The sequence below is a fragment of the Sceloporus occidentalis genome, unplaced genomic scaffold (assembly GCF_023333645.1).
Source record: "Sceloporus occidentalis isolate IW3139 unplaced genomic scaffold, rSceOcc1.0.p SCAF_29, whole genome shotgun sequence".
Classification (NCBI taxonomy): domain Eukaryota; kingdom Metazoa; phylum Chordata; class Lepidosauria; order Squamata; family Phrynosomatidae; genus Sceloporus; species Sceloporus occidentalis.
This window is the reverse complement of record NW_028317009.1, coordinates 11,491,739-11,515,000: the sequence shown is the minus strand read 5'-3', so window position 1 is coordinate 11,515,000 and position 23,262 is coordinate 11,491,739. Positions and strand designations below refer to the sequence as shown.

At 55.5% G+C, this 23,262-nt stretch overlaps 4 protein-coding genes and 1 pseudogene across 4 annotated transcripts; 3 read left to right on the top strand and 2 right to left on the bottom strand.

Annotated features, from left to right (window-relative positions):
• Positions 1-1,515: 1,515 nt before the first annotated feature.
• LOC149299363 (docking protein 4-like) lies at positions 1,516-8,318 on the top strand. Its single transcript, XM_089486364.1, has 8 exons — positions 1,516-1,581; positions 3,829-3,936; positions 4,261-4,375; positions 5,294-5,413; positions 6,808-6,997; positions 7,523-7,661; positions 7,917-8,034; positions 8,239-8,318. The coding sequence occupies exons 1-8, from the start codon at positions 1,516-1,518 to the stop codon at positions 8,316-8,318; spliced, it is 936 nt and encodes a 311-aa protein (XP_089342490.1).
• A 318-nt stretch (positions 8,319-8,636) lies between these two features.
• LOC149299362 (DNA-directed RNA polymerase II subunit RPB3-like) lies at positions 8,637-11,261 on the bottom strand. Its single transcript, XM_089486309.1, has 9 exons — positions 11,176-11,261; positions 10,958-11,007; positions 10,601-10,669; positions 10,430-10,482; positions 10,222-10,350; positions 9,926-9,977; positions 9,540-9,708; positions 9,372-9,446; positions 8,637-8,781 (listed from the first exon to the last, which is right to left on the bottom strand). The coding sequence occupies exons 1-9, from the start codon at positions 11,259-11,261 to the stop codon at positions 8,637-8,639; spliced, it is 828 nt and encodes a 275-aa protein (XP_089342435.1).
• A 726-nt stretch (positions 11,262-11,987) lies between these two features.
• On the bottom strand, positions 11,988-15,686 carry LOC149299361 (ubiquinone biosynthesis protein COQ9-B, mitochondrial-like). Its single transcript, XM_089486363.1, has 9 exons — positions 15,419-15,686; positions 14,467-14,602; positions 14,170-14,305; positions 13,906-14,048; positions 13,448-13,532; positions 13,239-13,343; positions 12,970-13,125; positions 12,195-12,248; positions 11,988-12,023 (listed from the first exon to the last, which is right to left on the bottom strand). The coding sequence occupies exons 1-9, from the start codon at positions 15,684-15,686 to the stop codon at positions 11,988-11,990; spliced, it is 1,119 nt and encodes a 372-aa protein (XP_089342489.1).
• A 236-nt stretch (positions 15,687-15,922) lies between these two features.
• Positions 15,923-19,718, top strand: LOC149299360 (anamorsin-like). Its single transcript, XM_089486505.1, has 8 exons — positions 15,923-16,082; positions 16,661-16,813; positions 17,069-17,145; positions 17,257-17,416; positions 17,600-17,673; positions 17,835-17,953; positions 18,505-18,586; positions 19,608-19,718. The coding sequence occupies exons 1-8, from the start codon at positions 15,923-15,925 to the stop codon at positions 19,716-19,718; spliced, it is 936 nt and encodes a 311-aa protein (XP_089342631.1).
• A 717-nt stretch (positions 19,719-20,435) lies between these two features.
• Positions 20,436-23,262, top strand: part of LOC149299359 (neural-cadherin-like) — a 30,711-nt pseudogene continuing 27,884 nt past the window's right edge.

Genomic DNA, 23,262 nt, shown 5'->3' with positions numbered 1-23,262 from the left:
TATGCAAATGAGACAGCCCATACTGTCTCGTTACGTCCCACAGACAGCCGGAGGCTTTTGTGATGTGATCGACACAGATTTCTGCCTCCAGAACACCGCACAATGTCGGTGACGATGGATGGTGTGCCCGTCTTACCATTTGCTCGAAGCTGCGTTTAGGTCCTTTCCATCGCTGGAGACACGTGGAAGCCGTGCCTATGCTCTTCGACACGTGTGCAGAGGTGTCCCCCCCCCGTCATCGGACTCGCGGATCCATCGGGAAGAGCGAGTACACATGGGGAGACGCGGAAAGCCTGTACCGCCGGGGACCACCGACACAAGCCCCTCGTGATCCACCTGTCCAAGAACGTGTCGGCCGTTAGCTGGCCAGACGATGGCGTGCGTCCGACGATCTGTATCTCCCGTTCATCTTACGAGGGGACCCCACAGCCATTTAGTGGTTTGTGACCGGAGGTTGCCGGCTCGTACAATGCTTTTCTCATCCTTTGTATAAGTGATATATTTTATATATACATATATTTTGGACTGTGGAGCGGAAACATAATGGCTAGTAAAAAAATGAATAAGCAGGTGTGCCTGTTTGTGCAGAGAAGCAGATGTGTAATAAAGGCTTACGATGTCCAGAGATTGACAACCGTTGGTTGAATCGGGTGGGATGTTGAGTGGAACCATATAAAAAATTAGCCAATGCGGCACTCAGTAAGCGTATTCACTAAAGTACAAGTTTAGCTAAGCAAGAACAGTACAGCTGTGTGGGCTCCACGCTGGTGTACCCTGTCACTCGGAACATAAAGTGTATATCCCCCGTATAAGCAACGCGACCACCCTCCCTGTATATCCCCCGTATAAGAAGCATGACCGCCCTCCCTGTATATCCCCCGTATAAGCAGCGAGACCACTCTCCCTGTATATCCCCCGTATAAAAAGAGTGACCTCCCTGTATACCCCCGTATAAACAGAGTGACCTCCCTGTATATCCCCCGTATAAACAGAGTGACCTCCCTGTATATCCCCCGTATAAACAGAGTGACCTCCCTGTATATCCCCCGTATAAACAGAGTGACCTCCCTGTATATCCCCCGTATAAACAGAGTGACCTCCCTGTATATCCCCCGTATAATCAGAGTGACCTCCCTGTATATCCCCCGTATAATCAGAGTGACCTCCCTGTATATCCCCCGTATAAACAGAGTGACCTCCCTGTATATCCCCCGTATAATCAGAGTGACCTCCCTGTATAACCCCCGTATAAAGAGTGACCTCCCTGTATATCCCCCGTATAAAGAGAGTGACCTCCCTGTATATCCCCCGTATAAACAGAGTGACCTCTCTGTATAACCCCCGTATAAGCAGCGCGACCACCCTCCCTGTATAACCCCCCTCCATTGTGTGACAGTCTCCCCCTCCTCAGTGCAATTGGTCTGCTCCTCTGTCGGTTTCTCCCCTGTCCCAGGCACAGTGGTTCAGTCTGACAAGGAGGATGTGATTGGGACCAGGGAGGATGACAGCAGCACCATGGCCTCCAACTCCGCGGACATCGTGAGGCAGGGATACGTCAGGATGAAGAGCAGGAAGCTGGGGGTGCGTGAGTCTCCCCCCAAAGACTGCGTGCACCCTCAGACAGGGTCCCCCAAACGACTACTTGCACCCTCAGACAGGGTCCCCCAAACAACTGCATGCAGCCACATAAGGCCCCCCCAACGACTATGTGCACCCTCTGACAGGTTCCCCAACGACTGCGTGCACTCTCTGACAGGTTCCCCAACGACTGCGTGCACCCTCTGACATGTTCCCCCAACGACTGCGTGCACCCTCTGACAGGTTCCCCAACGACTGCGTGCACCCTCTGACATGTTCCCCCAACGACTGCGTGCACCCTCTGACTGGTTCCCCCAACGACTGCGTGCACCCACATACAGGGACCCCCAACAACTGCATGCACCCACATACAGGGACCCCCAACAACTGTGTGCACCCACATACAGGATCCCCCCACGACTGTGTGCACCCACATACAGGGTCCCCCATGACTGCGTGTACCCCAGATGGGCTCCCCCCAACGACTGTGTGCACTCTGACGGAGTCCCCCCCTTAACCACTGCGTTCACCCTCAGACGGGGACCCCTCCCAACCACTGCGTTCACCCTCAGACGGGCCCCCCCCAGCGACTGCCTGCACCCACAGACGGGCCCCCCCCAGCGACTGCCTGCACCCACAGACGGGCCCCCCCAGCGACTGCCTGCACCCACAGACGGGCCCCCCCAGCGACTGCCTGCACCCACAGACGGGGGCCCCCCCCAATGACTGCATGCCCCCAAAGACAGGGACCCCCCAATGGCTGTGTGTCCCCTCGGACAGGGACCCCCCCAATGGCTGTGTCCCCTCAGACAGGGACCCCCCAATGGCTGTGTCCCCTCAGACAGGGACCCCCCAATGGCTGTGTGCCCCCTTAGACAGGGACTCCCCCAATGGCTGCGTGCTCCCTAAGACAGGAACCACTTAACCACTTTCTGCCCCCCTGCTAATGGTACCCATCCCCCACCACTGCATGCAACCCCAGCAGGTTTCCTCTGGAGGCTGTCAGTGTGTCTTTACAATATGTTCAATGATGGTGTCTTGGATACAGTGCACGTGTGCCATGTAGTGGTGGGATCAGCGCAGTGAATGCAGTGCGTCTGTATCATGTAGTGGTGGGGTGTTAGAGCAGTGGATGCAGTGCGCCTGTACCATGTAGCGGTGGGATATTAGAGCACTCAATGCAGTGCGCCTGTACCATGTAGCGGTGGGATATTAGAGCACTCAATGCAGTGCGCCTGTACCATGTAGCGGTGGGATGGGCTGTGGATGTAGTGCGTCTGTACCATGTAGCGGTGGGATGTTAGAGCAGTGGATGCAGTGCGCCTGTACCATGTAGCGGTGGGATGTTAGAGCAGTGGATGCAGTGCGCCTGTACCATGTAGCGGTGGGATAGGCTGTGGATGCAGTGCGCCTGTACCATGTAGCGGTGGGATAGGCTGTGGATGCAGTGCACCTGTACCATGTAGCGGTGGGATGGGCTGTGGATGCAGTGCACCTGTACCATGTAGCGGTGGGATGTTAGAGCAGTGGATGCAGTGCGTCTGTATCATGTAGTGGTGGGGTGTTAGAGCAGTGGATGCAGTGCGCCTGTACCATGTAGCAGTGGGATATTAGAGCACTCAATGCAGTGCGCCTGTACCATGTAGCGGTGGGATGGGCTGTGGATGTAGTGCGTCTGTACCATGTAGCGGTGGGATGTTAGAGCAGTGGATGCAGTGCGCCTGTACCATGTAGCGGTGGGATATTAGAGCACTCAATGCAGTGCACCTGTACCATGTAGCGGTGGGATGGGCTGTGGATGTAGTGCGTCTGTACCATGTAGCGGTGGGATGTTAGAGCAGTGGATGCAGTGCGCCTGTACCATGTAGCGGTGGGATGTTAGAGCAGTGGATGCAGTGCGCCTGTACCATGTAGCGGTGGGATAGGCTGTGGATGCAGTGCGCCTGTACCATGTAGCGGTGGGATAGGCTGTGGATGCAGTGCGCCTGTACCATGTAGCGGTGGGATGTTAGAGCAGTGGATGCAGTGCGCCTGTACCATGTAGCGGTGGGATGTTAGAGCAGTGGATGCAGTGCGCCTGTACCATGTAGCGGTGGGATGGGCTGTGGATGCAGTGCACCTGTACCATGTAGCGGTGGGATGTTAGAGCAGTGGATGCAGTGCGCCTGTACCATGTAGCGGTGGGATAGGCTGTGGATGCAGTGTTCCCACATGGCCATTGAATGGCATTATTGTGTTTCCCTGTTCCAGATCTACCGGCGCTGCTGGCTCGTACTGAGGAAGTCTTCCAGCAAAGGGCCCTGGAGGCTGGAGAAGTATCCAGATGAGAGGTCTGTGCTTCTGCGAACCTCCCCCAAGGTGAGAGGGGCAACATGACAGAGGCAACAGTAAGGGCAGTGTAGGGGGTACAGGGTGGGCAGTGTAGGGGGTACAGTTTGGGCAGGGGGTACAGGGTGGGCAGTGCTGGGTGTACAATGTGGGCAGTGCAGGGTGTCCGGTGGGGACAATGCAGCCTGTGACAGCAAGGGCAGTGCAGGGGGAGATAAGGTGGGATCAGGGAGTTTCGGAGGTTCATTTAGGGGTAAAAAAGACAAGAAGCGTACATTGGGGACCGCAGAAAAGTCAGTGCTGTCGTTTCTCTGCACTTTCTGTGTTTTTATCGCTTTAGTCGTTGTCTTGCAGGTGACAGAGATCAGTAATGTTAAGTGTATCATGCGGCTTCCCAAGGAGACCAAACGACAGGCGGTGGCCATCATATTCTGTGACGACCTGGCCCGTACGTTCACGTGTGATTCGGGTGAGTCTCGCTAATTGCGTCACTTTGGTGAATCCCATGCCGCGGTGCCCTGAACATTGTGTGATCCCCGTGCCGCGGTGCCCTGAACGTTCTGTGAGTCCCCTGCCACGGTGCCCTGAACATTGTGTGAGTCCCCTGCCGCGGTGCCCTGAACGTTATATGAGTCCCGTGCTAGTCCCGTGCTGCGGTGCCCTGAACATTGTGTGAGTCCTGTGCCGCGGTGCCCTGAACGTTATATGAGTCCCGTGCCTTGGTGCTCTGAACATTGTGTGATCCCCGTGCTGCGGTGCCCTGAACGTTCTGGGAGTCCCCGTGCCGCGGTGCCCTGAACATTGTGTGAGTCCCGTGCCGCGGTGCCCTGAACGTTATATGACTCCCCAGCCGCGGTGCCCTGAACATTGTGTGAGTCCCCTGCCGCGGTGCCCTGAACATTGTGAGTCCCCTGCCGTGGTGCCCTGAACATTGTGTGAGTCCCCTGCCGCGGTGCCCTGAACATTGTGTAAGTTGCTGTGCCGCGGTGCCCTGAACATTGTGTGAGTCCCGTGCCGCGGTGCCCTGAACATTGTGTGAGTCCCGTGCCGCGGTGTCCTGAACATTGTGTGAGTCCCCTGCCACGGTGCCCTGAACATTGTGTAAGTTGCTGTGCCGCGGTGCCCTGAACATTGTGTGAGTCCCCTGCCGCGGTGCCCTGAACATTGTGTGAGTCCCCTGCCGCGGTGCCCTGAACATTGTGTGAGTCCCCTGCCGCGGTGCCCTGAACATTGTGTGAGTCCCCTGCCGCGGTGCCCTGAACATTGTGTGAGTCCCCTGCCGCGGTGCCCTGAACATTGGGTGAGTCCCCTGCCGCGGCGCCAGAGACTCGCTAGGCTCCGTCGTGTCCACGGTGCATCCTGCTGTAACTGTCTTTGTGTTCCACAGAACTGGAGGCTGAGGAATGGTATAAAGTCTTGTCTATGGAGTGCCCGGGGGCCCGAGCCACTGACTACAGCCTTGGAGAGCCTGACCTGCTAACACCGGGAGTTCAGAGTGAACAGACAGGTAATGGTAGCTGGGGCAGGAGTCCAGTGCAGCCTCATATACACAGCACCCACAAGCCAGTGACAGCAGGGAGTATATACCGTATTTGCTTGTCTTCTAATCAGACCTCAACTAGGTCTGACTATGAGACTAAGATCCAGATCCCCCGCAGCGATGCACGCTGCCCGGACTACGCACTGGGGAATCAGAATTGTGCAGGGAAGCCGGCGGCAGGTGTACGGGGGGGTCGTGCAGGGAAGCTGGCGGCAGGCGTACGGGGGGGCTGTGCAGGGAAGCTGGCGGCAGGTGTATGGGGGGATTGTGCAGGGAAGCTGGCGGCAGGCGTACGGGGGGGTTGTGCACGGAAGCTGGCGGCAGGTGTATGGGGGGGTCGTGCAGGGAAGCTGGCGGCAGGCGTACGGGGGGGTCGTGCAGGGAAGCTGGCGGCAGGTGTATGGGGGGATTGTGCAGGGAAGCTGGCGGCAGGCGTACGGGGGGTTGTGCAGGGAAGCTGGCGGCAGGCGTACGGTGGGGTTGTGCAGGGAAGCTGGCGGCAGGCGTATGGGGGGGCTGTGCAGGGAAGCTGGCGGCAGGTGTATGGGGGGATTGTGCAGGGAAGCTGGCGGCAGGCGTACGGGGGGGTTGTGCAGGGAAGCTGGCGGCAGGTGTATGGGGGGGTCGTGCAGGGAAGCTGGCGGCAGGCGTACGGGGGGGTCGTGCAGGGAAGCTGGCGGCAGGTGTATGGGGGGATTGTGCAGGGAAGCTGGCGGCAGGCGTACGGGGGGGTTGTGCAGGGAAGCTGGCGGCAGGTGTATGGGGGGGGTCGTGCAGGGAAGCTGGCGGCAGGCGTACGGGGGGGTCGTGCAGGGAAGCCGGCGGCAGGTGTACGGGGGGGATTGTGCAGGGAAGCCGGCGGCAGGTGTACGGGGGGGTCGTGCAGGGAAGCTGGCGGCAGGCGTACGGGGGGGTTGTGCAGGGAAGCTGGCGGCAGGTGTATGGGGGGGGTCGTGCAGGGAAGCTGGCGGCAGGCGTACGGGGGGGTCGTGCAGGGAAGCCGGCGGCAGGTGTACAGGGGGTATTGTGCAGGGAAGCTGGCGGCAGGCGTACGGGGGGGCTGTGCAGGGAAGCTGGCGGCAGGTGTATGGGGGGATTGTGCAGGGAAGCTGGCGGCAGGCGTACGGGGGGGTTGTGCAGGGAAGCTGGCGGCAGGCGTACGGGGGGGTTGTGCAGGGAAGCTGGCGGCAGGTGTATGGGGGGGGTCGTGCAGGGAAGCTGGCGGCAGGTGTATGGGGGGGTTGTGCAGGGAAGCTGGCGGCAGGCGTACGGGGGGTTCGTCATTTGAGGTTCGTGGCATCAGTTTAGGGTGACGGGGGCTCGCTCAGGCTAATTTCAGGGTATGTGTACTTTCTCCTCAGAGCGCTACGGTGTGTTCTTGTTGCCCTCCTCTAACTTGGATGTGTATGGAGAGTGCAAGATGCAAATTACCCAGGAAAACCTCTACCTCTGGGACCCTCACAACCCTCGCAACAAGCTGCTGTCCTGGCCTCTGAGCGCCCTGCGCCGATACGGGAACGACGCGTCTCGCTTCACGTTTGAGGCAGAACGGTGAGAATACATTTACCGTGTGAGGGGGAAGAAGTGGGGTGCTCGGTGTCGCTACCGGGCAGCACGGGGGTGCTCGGTGTCGCTACCGGGCAGGACGGGGGTGCTCGGTGTCGCTACCGGGCAGGACGGGGGTGCTCGGTGTCGCTACCGGGCAGGACGGGGGTGCTCGGTGATACAGGGCTGGTAGAAATGCCTGTAAAATGCAGCTCGCTCGTGTTTACATACATGTTATCGTTGCGGAACATCATTTACTGGGGCGTATGACGTGGTCTTGGGGCGTCTCCGTGCACCAGTATCTGGTACCGCGACTCAGCCTTCCTATTGGATGCAGAGACCTCATAATGACCCAGCAGCCAATAGGAAGAGCCTCAGGCTGTAAGGCTTGGGACTGGTGAGATTTAACCCCTTCAGGACAATGCATTGCCCTTAATGGATTTAAGGACAACTCACTTTCCTTAAGGGGTTAAACAACGTGCATCCTGCTGGCGGGGTGATGTCTCGTGTGACGCAGCGCTCTGTCCCCAGGGTTTGTGGCATCGGCGAGGGGATGTACACATTCCAGACGGCGGAGGGCCAGCAGATCTACGAGCGAGTGCACAGAGCCGTCCTAGCCCTGGCGGAGCAGCACAAGAATCTTCTGCTGGAGATGGACAAGAACTCCCGGGTAAGACTTTGTGAAAGCCAACGCGCCGCGGACGCCCGCCGACCCCCACCCGCCGTCCTCACGCAGCCCAAAGTAAGCTGAGATATTCGTGCTCGGCCAGCCTGTTGTCAGACGCGTTTTGAATGCATTGACTGCCCGCGCTGGGCCGGAGCCCTCCGTTTATTGGGCTCGTACGCTGGCCGCGCTATGTGCCCCGCGCGGAGCTTGGGTGACACTGGCCGGGCTGACAGTGTGCTTTTCTGCTTCTTTCCTTAGCGTTTAAACAAGGAGGGCGAGAATCCACCGTGCCACAACCCCTCCATGCTGCCCCGCAGTGCATACTGGCATCATATCACAAGCAGCCAGCCCGGCGCAGAGCCTGCCATCAGCAGCCGTGAGTGCCTGTCCTCCATAACGGGGGTCGCGTGTGGGGAGCGGGATCATACACTGTTGAGCCGTAACATGCATCAATCACTTAATCCTAAGACTTTTGAGCGGCGTTGCGGTAGAGGGGGCCGACGCTGCCTTGCGACATTCCATACCCGTCCTGTGTTGCGGCACATGCCTGTCTGTTAAATGAAGCGTGTTCCTTCTGCAGGTTCCCACGGCGGCAGGGACTCTGATCCCATCACTAGGCGCATGGCCGTGCGAAAGCTACCCACGTCAGCCTCTCAGTGACTGGGGACAGCGGGCCGTTCTCACAAAGGGAAGAGAGGAGATAGAGCGGGGCCTGGACACGGGAACCTTCCACCTCGCTGCAAGTGGCAGATGTGCGAAGCCCAGAACTTTGCTAGTCCGGGTCATAACATGGCCACAAACCATAAACAACCAGAACGGCAGCCACTTCCAGGCTCCACGAGCAAACCGGAAGGGAGCATTTCTGTACAAAGCTCATTTTGCACTGAAGACGTGTAAACGTTCACTGTTGTTTATTAGATATATACAGCATCCGGGGCAGGGAAAGCAGTTCAATTAAACACAAAAAAGAGAAAGCGCTCAGTTAATGGTGAGCACGTCGCTCTGGATCTCATGGCTGAGCTGGGTCTGAAGGTCGCTCAACTTCTTCTTCAGACCCGAGAGGGCAGACAAGACGATGGTCTCGGGCCGCAGCGAGCCGCAGGACTCCACGTTGTAATAAAACCTGGGGACGAGAGGGTTACTTGCGATACGGCAGAGTGCCGATGGCCACATTAACCACGCGGGGGTGCGGGGCAGATTTTACCAAACCGGCCCCCGCCTGCTGCAGAGACCCGCAATTACGCACTATTCCGAAGAGCCAGACTATGGCCGCAGCCCGCTCCGCCAGGCGGCCATTTATTACTTGCTAAGAACCGGCGGCAGATTTGGGGTTTGTGGAAGACGTCGCTGTGTCGGTGTCGGTGCAAACGTTTAACCCACAGATATAAGACGTATGACAGCACCACGAGGAGGCGTCTGTTACCAAGCGCGACCTAAGTATCGGTCTGCCTTAGCTGGTGCGCTGTTCCATGAATTCACTACTCACGTCCATGTATTATAAAGAGCCAGCTCTGGGGCTCTTTCTGCACCAAGTGCAAATAGCTGAAAGACACTTGTAATTCACATGAATAAAGCCTGTTGATGGCCCCTGAACCTGTGCATTAGATATGGCTGGATGTTGCACCTAACGCAGAGTCCAATTCCTCCATCTTTCATGAGTCTTTCAGCAGGACTAATCGCGAGGGGTTTCAAAGCATCGCCGCTCACACTCACCTTTCAGGCTTCCCGTTGGGGTCGTAAGGAGCTTGGGCTTCTTCTTCATCGATTTCCGAGTATTCGCTCTTTGGCCTATAAAAAAGAAAGTGGGTCACACATATACGTGAAAGGGCAAGCTGCGCCCGCCTGCTCGGTGATCCTGCCCGCCACGTCTGGATATCTTACCATTCCTCGGGTTTGGGGTACACTGTGTGCCTCAGGGCATTGTCTGGGTCATACTCAAAGGCCACCCCGGCGGTGGGGTTCCACTTGGCGTGTTCTTTTCCGAAGCCCTTTTTAGCGTACGCTCTGAGTCGAAGCTCCTGTCCCTTCCTGAGTTTTACGAGTAGGATGTCTGTGGGGTAAAGTCAGACGGGTCGGGGGTCCGTATTATAAGTCTTATTTCCAGAAGCGGGATGGAGTGGCAGCTGCCGCTGACCGCCGGTTGATGCCGTGTTGCTTTGGTGAAATATTGTACGGGGCAGAGTTGGGGGACTCGTGCGGTGCGCACGGCCTGCCACCTCCCTATATACACCCCCAGAACCTGCTGTACGCGGACCCCTCGCACTTACCATCCTGCTCCACGTAGTCATTGGGGTCATTGTCTCTGCTGCGTGATGTCACCTGCAACAATCACCAGCGTTCAGAGTCATATCGCGCAAGGTAATTTCTGTTTGTTAAGCATTTAAATTCCCCGATATCAAAGTGCATTAACGGTACGTCCCTGTGAGCATCTTCTGCGTGGGCCCTGCTCCATGCATACGTAATGCGAGAGATTTCTTAAACTGCGGCGTGTGCCTAGCTGCAGACTACGAGCTTCGTCTTATATGGGTCACCCCCCCCCCGGCCCCCTCTGGCAGTGTCTAACCGGAATCACGCGCATGTTGTTCGAGATGAGGTCCCGAGAGGTGACGTGGCGAGTCTGGTCCTCGTTGCATCTCACATCCAACGTGAACTCGACGGAGCACTCGGGACAGAACTCGTCACAGGTGCAGTCCTGGGAAAAAGTGCCGGCGTTAGCGTGAATGAACGGGAGCCAATCGCAGAGCGACACACACAGGCGATCGGGTACCTACCCTGGAGTACTGCAGCTTATCCACAATGTCATCGCTGGTCAGAGGAATGAGCCCTGGAGGTGACAGAATGCAGCGGTGAGACGGAAGCATCGGGCGCCGGCACACGCTCCTGCGCGGTGTCACACGCTCCTGCGCGGTGTCACACGCTCCTATGTGCGTCACGCTACTTACCTACTCGGTGCGCGATGAACTCATCATGGAGGACGGAGGAATTGGCGTCTATCTGCACCCAGTCAATAGCTGGAAGACAAACAACATACCGAGTATTTACCGCAGGGATAGCGCAGGAACCTGTCACGGGCATCAGGGGGTACATACCATGCACGGGACCGACGGCTGACAGGAACTTACTGCGGGGATAGCGCAGGAACCTGTCTCGCTCATGGGGCAAGTTATGTGCGCGCTGGTAGTACGGAACCTACAGCGGGGTCAGTGCGGAAGCCTGTCACACCCACCGGGCGAGGTACATATGCACGGGGGGTACATACCGCGCACGGGACCGACGGCCAGGAGCCCACAGGAACTTACCGATGGTCGGGACCTCTGCTATAAACACCCTGCGGATGGAGTTGGCAATCCTACGAGAGACAGAGGGCTTAGTGAGCAGGCCGGTCGGGGATAAGCCATCGTACAGCGCTACGCAATATGATGGTGCTATACAGTTTAGACACTGCATACGGGACTCCGGAACTACTGGGTACCGGGGGGGGGGGGGGTCAGAGGGTATTCAAAGGAAGGTATCTTACGCCAGGTCCGTATTCTCCACGATAAACTTAACGTTTTCGTCCGAAAGCTCCGTGATCCGTACCGTTGGCTGATTCGCGTACGGCATCTTGCAACCAGAACACAGCGACCGGAAGCGAGAAGCAACGAGATGAGAACGCAGGATAGAGCGACGCCCAAAGTACCATAGAGCGGGAGTTCGGCGCACAAAGCGCACTACAATTAGAGCGTCAAGCACGAGAGACAGGGCTGCGTCTCCTCGAGCTCACCAATCATAAGCCGGCGTAAGAGAAGTGTCTCCACGCGCTCACTGCGTGTACACCGCGCACTCACAACCAATGGTCAGGGGTCCTGCCACGGCAGCTTTCATGAGAGCGGGGCACGTGCGCCTCACCACTGCCCACAGCAACCACCGCGGCCCGGCGGTAACAACTAACGGCTCCGCTCCCTTCCCGTGTAAACCAATGTAACAAACAGGCGCGCGCACAGGACGTGGTCTGCACGCTCACACACTGCTAAAGCATGGAGGGGGCAGTTGGATTTTCTTTCATCAATCACACTGGGTTGAGGCTACACTGTGAGCCCGACAGGCTACGTCTCCCCCCGTGGTGGATCTTATCGGGGCTCCGGATCGAGCGGCGGCCGAGCTGTCACCCCACGCTAGCACCCCCAAACAGTGGAAGGACAGAACAGCGCAGTGGGCTCCATCCAGACAGTCAGCGCACACACCATGTCAATATCCACAGAACTTTATTACACACTGGAAGACGCACATTCCTTCCGCCAACAACACGGCGGAGGAGCGTGACAGCACACGGGAGGTCGGCTCACACGTTCAGCGCCGCTGATTCAGTCCCGCAAGGTTCTTTAACTGAAAGACAAAATATAAAACAGTCACCCACAGGCAAGCCAAGGGGACACAATCCACCATTATCCGTGGCCACGGGCGCTCTAGTGGGGAATATCCGTGGATCAAAACAACAAAAGCCGAAACAACGACGGCTCTGAGCAACGCTAACCCGAACCTGTCCGTGGCACTTACAGTAACAGCTGCTCCCATTAGTCCTTGTACGACGGCCTCCCCCGTGGACGTCACCTAAACACAAGAGACGAGGCGAAGGAGAAGAAATTATTTCAGGGCAGCAGTTGAGTGTCCGCGGGCGCGCACGCTCCAACACCAACAATCACAGCCATCATACAGCATGCCATTTACACAGACTCAGCATCTCACAAACCTCGGGGGCAGCGGCTCTGCCTCTACCCGGCTCAGCTAGGGGCGCAGCGGCTCTGCCTCTGCCCGGCTCAGCTAGGGGAGCAGCGGCTCTGCCTCTGCCCGGCTCAGCTAGGGGAGCAGCGGCTCTGCCTCTACCCGGCTCAGCTAGGGGAGCAGCGGCTCTGCCTCTACCCGGCTCAGCTAGGGGAGCAGCGGCTCTGCCTCTACCCGGCTCAGCTAGGGGCGCAGCAGCTCTGCCTCTACCCGGCTCAGCTAGGGGCGCAGCGGCTCTGCCTCTACCCGGCTCAGCTAGGGGCGCAGCGGCTCTGCCTCTACCCGGCTCAGCTAGGGGAGCAGCGGCTCTGCCTCTACCCGGCTCAGCTAGGGGAGCAGCGGCTCTGCCTCTACCCGGCTCAGCTAGGGGAGCAGCGGCTCTGCCTCTACCCGGCTCAGCTAGGGGCGCAGCAGCTCTGCCTCTACCCGGCTCAGCTAGGGGCGCAGCGGCTCTGCCTCTACCCGGCTCTGCTAGGTGCCCAACGCCAACGGCTCTGCTAGGGGCGCAAAGGCTCTGCTAGGGGCGCAACGCCAATGGCTCTGTCTCTACCTGCTTTACCGAGTTCCCCATCATCATAGCCTCAGAGATGCGGTTCTCCAGAAACGCCCAAGTGTCCTTAAAATCAGGGGAGGAATCCTGAAGCATCACAAGCTCAGTAGTGTTATATATTCCCGCCAGCACCGCCCGGCGGGTGTACCAGCTGACCTGCGGATGGAGACGCGAGTGAGAGAAGCAGGCAGCGCGGGCAACTGACATCACGTCTCCCTTCGGCACTCGACACCCCTGATCCGGCACGAGTTTAGAGCATGAATACTCACATCGGTGGACTCGTCTCCGGCATAATGCCACATGTCATCCACCATAGCCGTGAGCAGCTTTAGGCTGGAAGGGATATTATTGGGAAGCAGCAAAAGCCCAAGTGCCTGCAAGTACAGCAAGTGAAGCGCAGGGTGAACACAGAGCAAAGGAGAGAACGTATTACTCAGCCTGAGTCCCGGGCCCCGGGCGTAACACCCTCACACTGTACCTGGGGCCACTGCGCGATGTACGGGATATGCATCCTGAGCCGGGTTTCCACTGCATCCCTCAGGAACTGGGCTACTGGCTTCTTCCTACCGCAAAGGAGACAGTATGACGATGGTGACCCAGTCATAACACACGTAACACGTACCACAGGGTCATAACACGCGTACCACAGGGTCGTAACATGTGTAACACATGCCACAGGGTAATAACATGTGTAACACATGCCACAGGGTAATAACACGCGTAACACATGCCACAGGGTAATAACACGCGTAACACATGCCACAGGGTAATAACACACGTAACACATGCCACAGGGTAATAACACGCGTAACACATGCCACAGGGTAATAACACGCGTAACACATGCCACAGGGTAATAACACGCGTAACACATGCCACAGGGTAATAACAGCGTAACACATAACACAGGGTAATAACACGCGTGTCGAGACTTACTCAGCATTGCCAAGCTGCATCAGCTTGTGCTCCTCTGCTAAGATCTCTGCCAGGTGCTTGTTACACTGAGACACAAAGTGCAGAACCAGCTCACTGCCGCCGTCATCAAACAGTCCAGCCGCTGCCGCCGACAGCTCCAGGGACTGCAGAGACAGAGGACAGCGAGATCTCTTTATCAGCATATAGCGTGACTCTGTGCAAGTAGACACGGACACAGTCATATCAGTATCTTCACCAGAGGATGATGCCCTTCGTAGGGCTTACCTTGGCTCCTTCGGCAATGGCCTCCGAGGACCAGCCATAGTCTGGAACATACTGCAGAGCTGCATTCAGTATTCGCCTCTGAAGTTCCTCTTCGCTCTCATATCCTTCTGATTCCTCTCCTCCCTGATCCGTGTACCTGCAGGCCAATACAGGTGATCATCACAGGGAAGTAGGACATGGACCGTACTAAAAGCCCATCTCTTCTGTGTATTTCCCAATTCATAACCAAGAACATTCTCAACGGCACTCATCGGAACATCCCAACGGCACTCATCAGAGCAAAGCCACTGAGCAGACCTGGGGGGAGGCACGGGCTGGCTTCTCCCGGCTTCCCCTTGGGGTTCCTCGCTTGTGGATGTGAATGAAGCGGGATCACGTTTCTGATCATCGAACCTCCTCAATGCGGACGAGGAGCATACTGTTCTGGGGGTAACTGCAAGCAAAGGTATTGGTCGTGAGATAACCGGGTATTGATCCCGCAGACCTGCAAATGATCTTCTTCCAGAAATATTCCTGATCGACTACCCTAATATCACCCAAGAACCTTCCCTCAACCAATACAGCATGGAAATAACACAACTCTACGTTCCTGAAGGTCCATATATAGTCTAGAACAACGCATGCAGTTCACTGGAGACCCACAGGGTGTTCTAGGTCACGGGGATTAGGCATGGATTGTTGTAAATCATGGAGATAAGGCATTGTATATTTTAGGTTGAAGAGTATTGGGACTGGCTTTTCTAGGTCATGGGGAAGTGACGTGGTTTTAAAAGCCACAAGTAACCATCATGGCAAACAGGCACTGGGGACAGAGAATACAGATTTGTTCTGGGTCACGCAACAGTCACAGTTTATTCTAGGTCACACCAACAGCCATGGTTGGTTCTAGGTCACGCCAACAGCCACGGTTTGTTCTAGGTCACGTAACAGTCACGGTTTGTTCTAGGTCAGGCCAACATCCACGGTTTGTTCTAGGTCACGTAACAGTCACAGTTCGTTCTAGGTCAGGCCAACAGCCACAGTTTGTTCTAGGTCAGGCCAACAGCCACAGTTTGTTCCAGGTCATGCCAACAGCCACAGTTTGTTCCAGGTCACATTACAATCACATCATTGGGCACTTTGGCCACACCAACCCTTTTAAACACAATTCGCCCTATACTGCCTTTCGCTTTCTAATTATTTAAGGGGCAATTGGGCAGCCCACAGATTATTAACCCTCCGAGTGCCAGCCGCACTCCCCGCTGCTCACCAGGCTGCCGCCTCCCCCACAGAAGCAGAAGCTGCCGCCCGCCCGCTGCTCTCAGTGCCCTTGCTGCTGAGGAAGCCATCTTGGAAGCTGGCACCACCGGGGGAGGATTAGCGTTACGAATGCCAGGAGAGGGGCGTGGCACTGAAGCGGGACTTAAACGATAGAAGCTTAAGATCAGGGACGAGTCTTCCTTGGAGGGCGTGGTATGAGAGTGGCTGCCGACATGAGGCGCGCCCAGTGGGCGTTCACCTTGCGGCGTGGGAATCATAGAGACGAACCAGAGAGAAGAATCTGCGTGTTCCGGGGCAAGGCTTAAAACGACCCCAGTCTATTGGAGACGGGCGGGACGGGTGTTTTATTATTCTATATAAAAGGTACGCACTCTAAGGGTAGCGGCCGCCGTGTTAACCTCTAGACGGTTGTCCGTATACCCGGCGTGTTAGACGTAATGGTTGGCTGGTGGGGGGCCAGGCTGTGTGTAACGGAGTCTCCCCCCGTTGTAGGATGAAGGACTTGGGGGTCTCTCTGTCGCCCGGACAGCGCGTGGCTCTCACGTGGGATGGAGGCTCCTTGGAGGATCTGGAGCGTTTGGTGTCGCAGGTACGGGAGACGATCTCACCCGGAGGGACCGTTTCTGTGGAGAACGTGCAGCGCCTGGTGCTGTGTAAGTAACCGGCACGGGGGGCACGCTACCGGGCCGTGTGACTAACCTCACCGACACGGGGGGGGGGGCACGCTACCGGGCCGTTTGACTAACCTCACCGACACGGGGGGGGGGGCACGCTACCGGGCCGTGTGACTAACCTCGCCGACACGGGGGGGGGCACGCTACCGGGCCGTGTGACTAACCTCGCCGACACGGGGGGGGGGGCACGCTACCGGGCCGTGTGACTAACCTCGCCGACACGGGGGGGGACACGCTACCGGGCCGTGTGACTAACCTCGCCGACACGGGGGGGGCACGCTACCGGGCCGTGTGACTAACCTCGCCGACACGGGGGGGGGCACGCTACCGGGCCGTGTGACTAACCTCGCCGACACGGGGGGGGGGCACGCTACCGGGCCGTGTGACTAACCTCGCCGACACATCTTTGTGGCCAACGCCTCAGGCGGCTCGTCATTAACATCGAACAAATTCCAGCCGTTTGTGTGAAATAACAGAACGCTGTGGTTTTTGGGACTTGGAAGCGGCCCCCGGGGGCCTGTATTGTAGTTACAGTGGGTTTTCCTGTCTCTCTGCAGCCGCCCACCCGGCGTCCAGCTTCGATGCCGTCCTCCTGGGTCTGCTCCCTGACAGCGTGTGCGTTCACAGCTACGACGTGCTGGCCGAAGCGGCTCGCATCTTGAAGCCAGGAGGGGTTGTGGTGATTCGGGAGCCTGTGTCCACCGGAGCGGGTAGGAGCCTGATGCCCCGGTCCTCTGCGGGGGGGCTATTACCTGTCGGGTGTTACCGACACGTGTCCTGCGTTACTGGTGCTGATGCCGCCGGCAGCGTAACCGTCCTTCCCATTCCTCCGGCTCATGCGTTCGCCCTTTTAGTCTTTGCTCGGGCGGCACCGGCGACCTGCTGGAAGTCGCCCACCGGCAATGTGCTGGAATTCCCCCGCACGGGCTGTACAGTGTAAACCTTTAACCCGCCGTCTCTCCTAGGTAATGAGGGGGGGCTTCGGACCCCAGAGCGCCTGTCCTCTGCTCTCACGCTGTCGGGACTGACGGGAGTGGCGCAGGTGCGTGTCTGCGGAGCGTGTGTTGTGTTCTTCCTGTATGGAGCGCTGGTGGGGTGCGGCGGATATTCCCTTCCTGCCGGCGTGACGCGTTTCTCTCTGCTTCCCATCCAGCTACGCCAAGAGCCCCTTTCCCCCCAACAATCGCAGGCGCTCGCCGAGAAGCTGACGGTCTCCTCCGATGGCAAGTCCGCAGCCCAAGTAATCGGGAAGAAACCCAGCTTTGAGGTTGGATCCTCGCGACAGCTGTCTCTCTCCAAGCCCCCCGTACCGGGTAATACACAGGGGACTGGTTTCTTGACGTTGATGGGTAGCCTGCCAGTTAAGAAGCTGACATTTTTTTATGGGGGGGCCTGCCGGTTAAGAAGCTGCCGGTTGGGGGGGGGGGAGTCTGCCGAGTAGTGCAGGGTTTATTAAGAATTAGTATTGGAAGTTGTCACTTTCTTCTTTTTCGTAGTGAAACCTTCGGTGGATCCCGCAGCCGTGAAGCTCTGGACTCTTTCAGCGAGTGACATGAATGATGAGAATGTGGTGAGTGCCGTGATCTCCTATATTATTATAATAATAATAATAATAATTAATATTATATGCGGTTGTATATTGTCCTGCCTCGCGATTGTTGCCGTGTAACAGCTTCGGATACAGCGTGAATGAGTAGCGGATATTTAGCGTTTTGTTCTTTTCTCCCCAAGGACCTTCTGGACTCTGATGAGTTACTGGATCAGGAAGACCTGCAGAAGCCTCTTCCGTCCTCCTTGAGCTCCGGTGGATGTGGGGAAGGAGGTGAAAAACGAAAAGCTTGTAAAAACTGGTAAGGGTGTCGTAGCCGGCGCTGCGTGTCGTAGCCGGCGCTGCGTGTCGTAGCCGGCGCTGCGTGTCGTAGCCGGCGCTGCGTGTCGTAGCCGGCGCTGCGTGTCGTAGCCGGCGCTGCGTGTCGTAGCCGGCGCTGCGTGTCGTAGCCGGCGCTGCGTGTCGTAGCCGGCGCTGCGTGTCGTAGCCGGCGCTGCGTGTCGTAGCCGGCGCTGCGTGTCGTAGCCGGCGCTGCGTGTCGTAGCCGGCGCTGCGTGTCGTAGCCGGCGCTGCGTGTCGTAGCCGGCGCTGGAGAACATGTTCCTTCTCACCTTAACCCCTTCAGGGCATTGCCCTTAATGGTTTTGACCCGTTGTCCTGAAGGGGTTAAACGCTTCTGCACATCTCGAGATACAAGAACCTTCTGCAGATGAAGAGTCGGAATAAAAACGATCCGATTTAAGAAAAGGGAAGGCCTTCCGTTCACAGCCCGGTCCTGGTCAATGAAGTTTGGGGGAGTTTGCCGGTAAGCTGATGCGTGTAGCATGTAACGTGTCTTTCTCTAACACGCAGCACTTGTGGATTAGCTGAGGAGCTGGAGGAGGAAAAGACGCAGCAGATTTCCCCCAAGAATGCCCCTTCTGCCTGTGGCAGTGTGAGTATGAGTACGATGATCTGTGTCCTCTCTCCCATTCAATGACACCATCTTGATTGTTTTATGGGCTGTTCTGTACCCTGGTGCACGCCCGCCCACTCGCCCGCCCACTCGCCCGCCCACTCGCCCGCCCACTCGCCCGCCCACTCGCCCGCCCACTCGCCCGCCCGCCCACTCGCACGCCCGCCCACTCGCCCGCCCACCCGCACGCCCGCCCACCCGCACGCCCGCCCACTCGCACGCCCGCCCACTCGCACGCCCGCCCACTCGCACGCCCGCCCACTCGCACGCCCGCCCACTCGCACGCCCGCCCACTCGCACGCCCGCCCACTCGCACGCCCGCCCACTCGCACGCCCCGCCCACTCGCACGCCCGCCCACTCGCACGCCCGCCCACTCGCACGCCCGCCCACTCGCACGCCCGCCCACTCGCACGCCCGCCCACTCGCACGCCCGCCCACTCGCACGCCCGCCCACTCGCACGCCCCGCCCACTCGCACTGTTCCAGCATCCAGATATGGCCAAAGCCAAGTCCTGCGCGTGTTTAAGAGGAATACTTGTAATGCGGTGAGTGGTGGCACACATAGGATATTGGTAGCACGGTACATAGCGCAGGGCCCGTGTCATGTGAAGAGTCCACGGTGACTTCTCACAGGGCCGGTATTCCTCTTCTCACTTGGCGTGTGTTTGACACTGTGTTACTGCGTTTGCAGCACTAGATCTCTAATTCCTGGTGAACGCGTCCGTATTGGATGTGCGCTAATATTCCCGGATTCCACGCCGGTACCGTGTCTGCTTTGGCTGTCATCGGATTCCGTTTCCCTCGGGACCTCGTTCTGTTTAACATACAGTTACTCTGCAGACACACAAACGCACTCCAATACTTGTTCAAGATGGAGAGGCGCATAGTGGGGGTGAGAGACAAGACTGGCATTGGGGATGGCTTATGGGTCCTTTTTGCATGATCTACTGCGTTTGGGGTTAAATGGATGTGTTTAACTATTTTTCATGCCGTTTGCCAGTGTTATTTAGGAGACGCGTTCCGCTGTGCCAGCTGTCCGTATCTCGGGATGCCAGCGTTTCAGCCCGGTGAGAAGGTGCTTCTGAAGCCCACACAGCTCCAGGACACGTAGCGTGTGGAAGCGGCACGCAGTGCATGTGCAAAGGAGCCGGATGGAGGGGCTTTGCTCGTGGAACCTATAATGTGAAGGACTTGCCAGAGCGTTGACAGCTGGCAAGTGTGCAAGAGATCGTTCGTGGCTGTTGTGTGATTCATTTTGGACCTGTTCCCACACCGAGGGCCCGAAAATTGCCTTTTTTTTTTTTTTTTTTGCATTTTAACACAACGTTGCTCAAAAATGTCATGCACAGGTCCTCGCGAGAAACTCAAGATAAGAAGGTCACAGATTTTGCTGCCAGGGTGTTTGTTGGTCTGTGGAAATTCCTCTGCATGCCGTGCGAAGCACGTCGCGGTCTTAACCTTTCACTCACTGTGTCCGGTAGATCTTGTCATTGTCTTTGCTTTGAAATAAAACCTTTATTTAGCATGTGCTGTTCTCATTGCGTTCCTCATGAGAAAGAGTTGGGATTTCAGTGGGTCTGTCCTGGAAAGAAGGCAGTGTCTCAGACTAGAGCGGCAACGTCTTCATTTGGAACCCGTAGAAGAAACCTTCCATTGGTTTCCACTGCCTTGCTGCCCTCTGGTGGGGATGGATGATTATTGCACCGAGAGAAGCTGCTGGTAAATTAAATAGTGAGTGTGTTCTTCTTGAAGCATACAGATTATGGAAATAATGATGGCACTGGGCAAATCAGACTCCATTAAACAAATATTATATCTGACGTGCACGATGGCGCCCAAGTATAACAAATTCCAATTTAATATTATTAATGGAACCGTCATGCACACCAGTGACCAGCAGGGGTCCTAACGTCACACCATTTAAGCTGACATGTATTTACATAGTATGTCCACACGATGGCGCCAAAGTATAACAAACTCCAATTTAATATTAATGGAACTGTCATGCACACCAGTGACCAGCAGGGGTCAGCATTTTAATGACAGTTATATGATATATTTGGACTGATGCCCTCTGGTGGGGATGGATGATCACTGCACCGAGAGAAGCTGCTGGTAAATTGGAAACCATGTTCTCACAGGGTAACAGTATGAGTGAGGGGGGAACAGAGCATGAGAAGGGATGCAGAGCATAAGGGTAGGCAGAGCATGAATGAGAGAGGATGAAGAGTGTGGTTGAATGCACAGGTAGGGGGCCAGTGTGATAGAGGCACCCAGAGCGTGAGCGGGTGCACAAGGAGGAGCAGAAAGTGTGCGTATGAGGGATGCAGAGCAAGAGCATAAGAGAGGGATGGACATAGATTGAGTGAGAAGCGACACAGAGCATGTGCAAGAGCTTGTGTTGGGACACTGAATCCCCTCTCGCTCGTGCTCTGCCTTCCCCGTTGTGCTTGAGCTCTGCCCCTCGTGTAAAATGGCTTAAGTCTCCAGAGCATATGTGTTTTATTCTTTTTCTTTACACTTTGGGTCTGTAAGGTGAGAGTTCCGGCGGACCGGAAATGGAGTGTTCCAAGATGGCAGACCCGAATGGAGTGTTGGACCTGATATGGCTGTAACAATATGGCCGATTATGGGCTTCTAAAGATGGTGAATCTCGTATTGTTAGTTAGCCCGTTTAATGCAGTAGAGCTCAAACCAAGATGTTATTGCCCTGGGACCTGACACCCCTCGGCACCCTGCTCTTTTTGTCGCTCACTGTGAGCTTGTCTCTCGAGTTATCACTCGCACTCAGCTTTGAAGAACACTCACTATTTATTTAATTTACCAGCAGCTTCTCTTGGTGCAATGATCATCCATCCCCACCAGAGGGCAGCAAGGCCCAATTATATCATATATAATTGCATGTCATGAAAATGCTGACCCCTGCTGGTCACTGGTGTGCATGACGCTTCCATTAACAATATTAAGTTGGATTTTGTTATACTTTGGCGCCGTCTTGTGACCATACTATGAAATTGCATGTCAGGTTAAATGGTGTGAAGTTAGGATTTGTTATCCTTTGGGATCATCATGTGAACTGAGCGTGAGTGAAGTACATGTCAGATATAATATTACACCGTATACTGCATGATAACCTATGAATACATATATATTTATTGGGGTCTAATTTACCCCGTGATGTCATTATTTCCATAATCTGTATGCTGCATGAAGAACACTCACTATTTATTTAATTTACCAGCAGCTTCTCTCGGTGCAATGATCATCCATCCCCACCAGAGGGCAGCAAGGCCAAAATATATCTTATATAACTGTATGTCATGAAAATGCTGACCCCTGCTGGTCACTGGTGCGCATGACAGTTCCATTAACAATATTAAATTGGAATTTGTTATACTTTGGCGCCGTCCTGTGGACATACTATGTAATTACATGTCAGGTTAAATGGTGCGAAGTTAGGACCCCTGCTGGTCACTGGTGTGCATGACGGTTTCATTAACAATATTAAATTGGATTTTGTTATACTTTGGCGCCGTCTTGTAGACATACTATGTAATTGCATGTCAGGTTAAATGGTGTGAAGTTAGGATTTGTTATGCTTTGGGATCATCATGTGAACTGAGCGTGAGTGAAGTACATGTCAGATATAATATTACACCATATACTGCATGATAACCTATGAATACATATATATTTATTGGGGTCTAATTTACCCCGTGATGTCATTATTTCCATAATCTGTATGCTGCATGAAGAACACTCACTATTTATTTAATTTACCAGCAGCTTCTCTCGGTGCAATGATCATCCATCCCCACCAGAGGGCAGCAAGGCCAAAATATATCTTATATAACTGTACGTCATGAAAATGCTGACCCCTGCTGGTCACTGGTGCGCATGACAGTTCCATTAACAATATTAAATTGGAATTTGTTATACTTTGGCACCGTCCTGTGGACATACTATGTAATTACATGTCAGGTTAAATGGTGCGAAGTTAGGACCCCTGCTGGTCACTGGTGTGCATGACGGTTTCATTAACAATATTAAATTGGATTTTGTTATACTTTGGCGCCGTCTTGTAGACATACTATGTAATTGCATGTCAGGTTAAATGGTGTGAAGTTAGGATTTGTTATCCTTTGGGATCATCATGTGAACTGAGCGTGAGTGAAGTACATGTCAGATATAATATTACACCATATACTGCATGATAACCTATGAATACATATATATTTATTGGGGTCTAATTTACCCCGTGATGTCATTATTTCCATAATCTGTATGCTGCATGAAGAACACTCACTATTTATTTAATTTACCAGCAGCTTCTCTCGGTGCAATGATCATCCATCCCCACCAGAGGGCAGCAAGGCCAAAATATATCTTATATAACTGTATGTCATGAAAATGCTGACCCCTGCTGGTCACTGGTGCGCATGACAGTTCCATTAACAATATTAAATTGGAATTTGTTATACTTTGGTGCCGTCCTGTGGACATACTATGTAATTACATGTCAGGTTAAATGGTGCGAAGTTAGGACCCCTGGTGGTCACTGGTGTGCATGACGGTTTCATTAACAATATTAAATTGGATTTTGTTATACTTTGGCGCCGTCTTGTAGACATACTATGTAATTGCATGTCAGGTTA

What these genes read in the sequence shown, in the direction of transcription:
- LOC149299363 (XM_089486364.1), top strand. Translation starts at nt 1,516, where the DNA reads ATGGCCTCCAACTCCGCGGACATCGTGAGGCAGGGATACGTCAGGATG. An exon ending in TGAAGAGCAGGAAGCTGGGG is followed by an intron (nt 1,582 to 3,828) that starts GTGCGTGAGTCT and finishes TCCCTGTTCCAG; the next exon opens with ATCTACCGGCGCTGCTGGCT. An exon ending in TACGTTCACGTGTGATTCGG is followed by an intron (nt 4,376 to 5,293) that starts GTGAGTCTCGCT and finishes TGTGTTCCACAG; the next exon opens with AACTGGAGGCTGAGGAATGG.
- LOC149299361 (XM_089486363.1), bottom strand. Translation starts at nt 15,686, where the DNA reads ATGATTCCCACGCCGCAAGGTGAACGCCCACTGGGCGCGCCTCATGTC. An exon ending in CAGCCCGTGCCTCCCCCCAG is followed by an intron (nt 14,306 to 14,466) that starts GTCTGCTCAGTG and finishes ATTGGCCTGCAG; the next exon opens with GTACACGGATCAGGGAGGAG. An exon ending in ATGCAGCTTGGCAATGCTGA is followed by an intron (nt 13,533 to 13,905) that starts GTAAGTCTCGAC and finishes CCTTTGCGGTAG; the next exon opens with GAAGAAGCCAGTAGCCCAGT.
- LOC149299360 (XM_089486505.1), top strand. Translation starts at nt 15,923, where the DNA reads ATGAAGGACTTGGGGGTCTCTCTGTCGCCCGGACAGCGCGTGGCTCTC. An exon ending in CTCCAAGCCCCCCGTACCGG is followed by an intron (nt 17,417 to 17,599) that starts GTAATACACAGG and finishes TCTTTTTCGTAG; the next exon opens with TGAAACCTTCGGTGGATCCC. An exon ending in CCCCTTCTGCCTGTGGCAGT is followed by an intron (nt 18,587 to 19,607) that starts GTGAGTATGAGT and finishes GCCGTTTGCCAG; the next exon opens with TGTTATTTAGGAGACGCGTT.
- LOC149299362 (XM_089486309.1), bottom strand. Translation starts at nt 11,261, where the DNA reads ATGCCGTACGCGAATCAGCCAACGGTACGGATCACGGAGCTTTCGGAC. An exon ending in GTGGAGAATACGGACCTGGC is followed by an intron (nt 11,008 to 11,175) that starts GTAAGATACCTT and finishes TGTCTCTCGTAG; the next exon opens with GATTGCCAACTCCATCCGCA. An exon ending in ATAAGCTGCAGTACTCCAGG is followed by an intron (nt 10,351 to 10,429) that starts GTAGGTACCCGA and finishes ACTTTTTCCCAG; the next exon opens with GACTGCACCTGTGACGAGTT.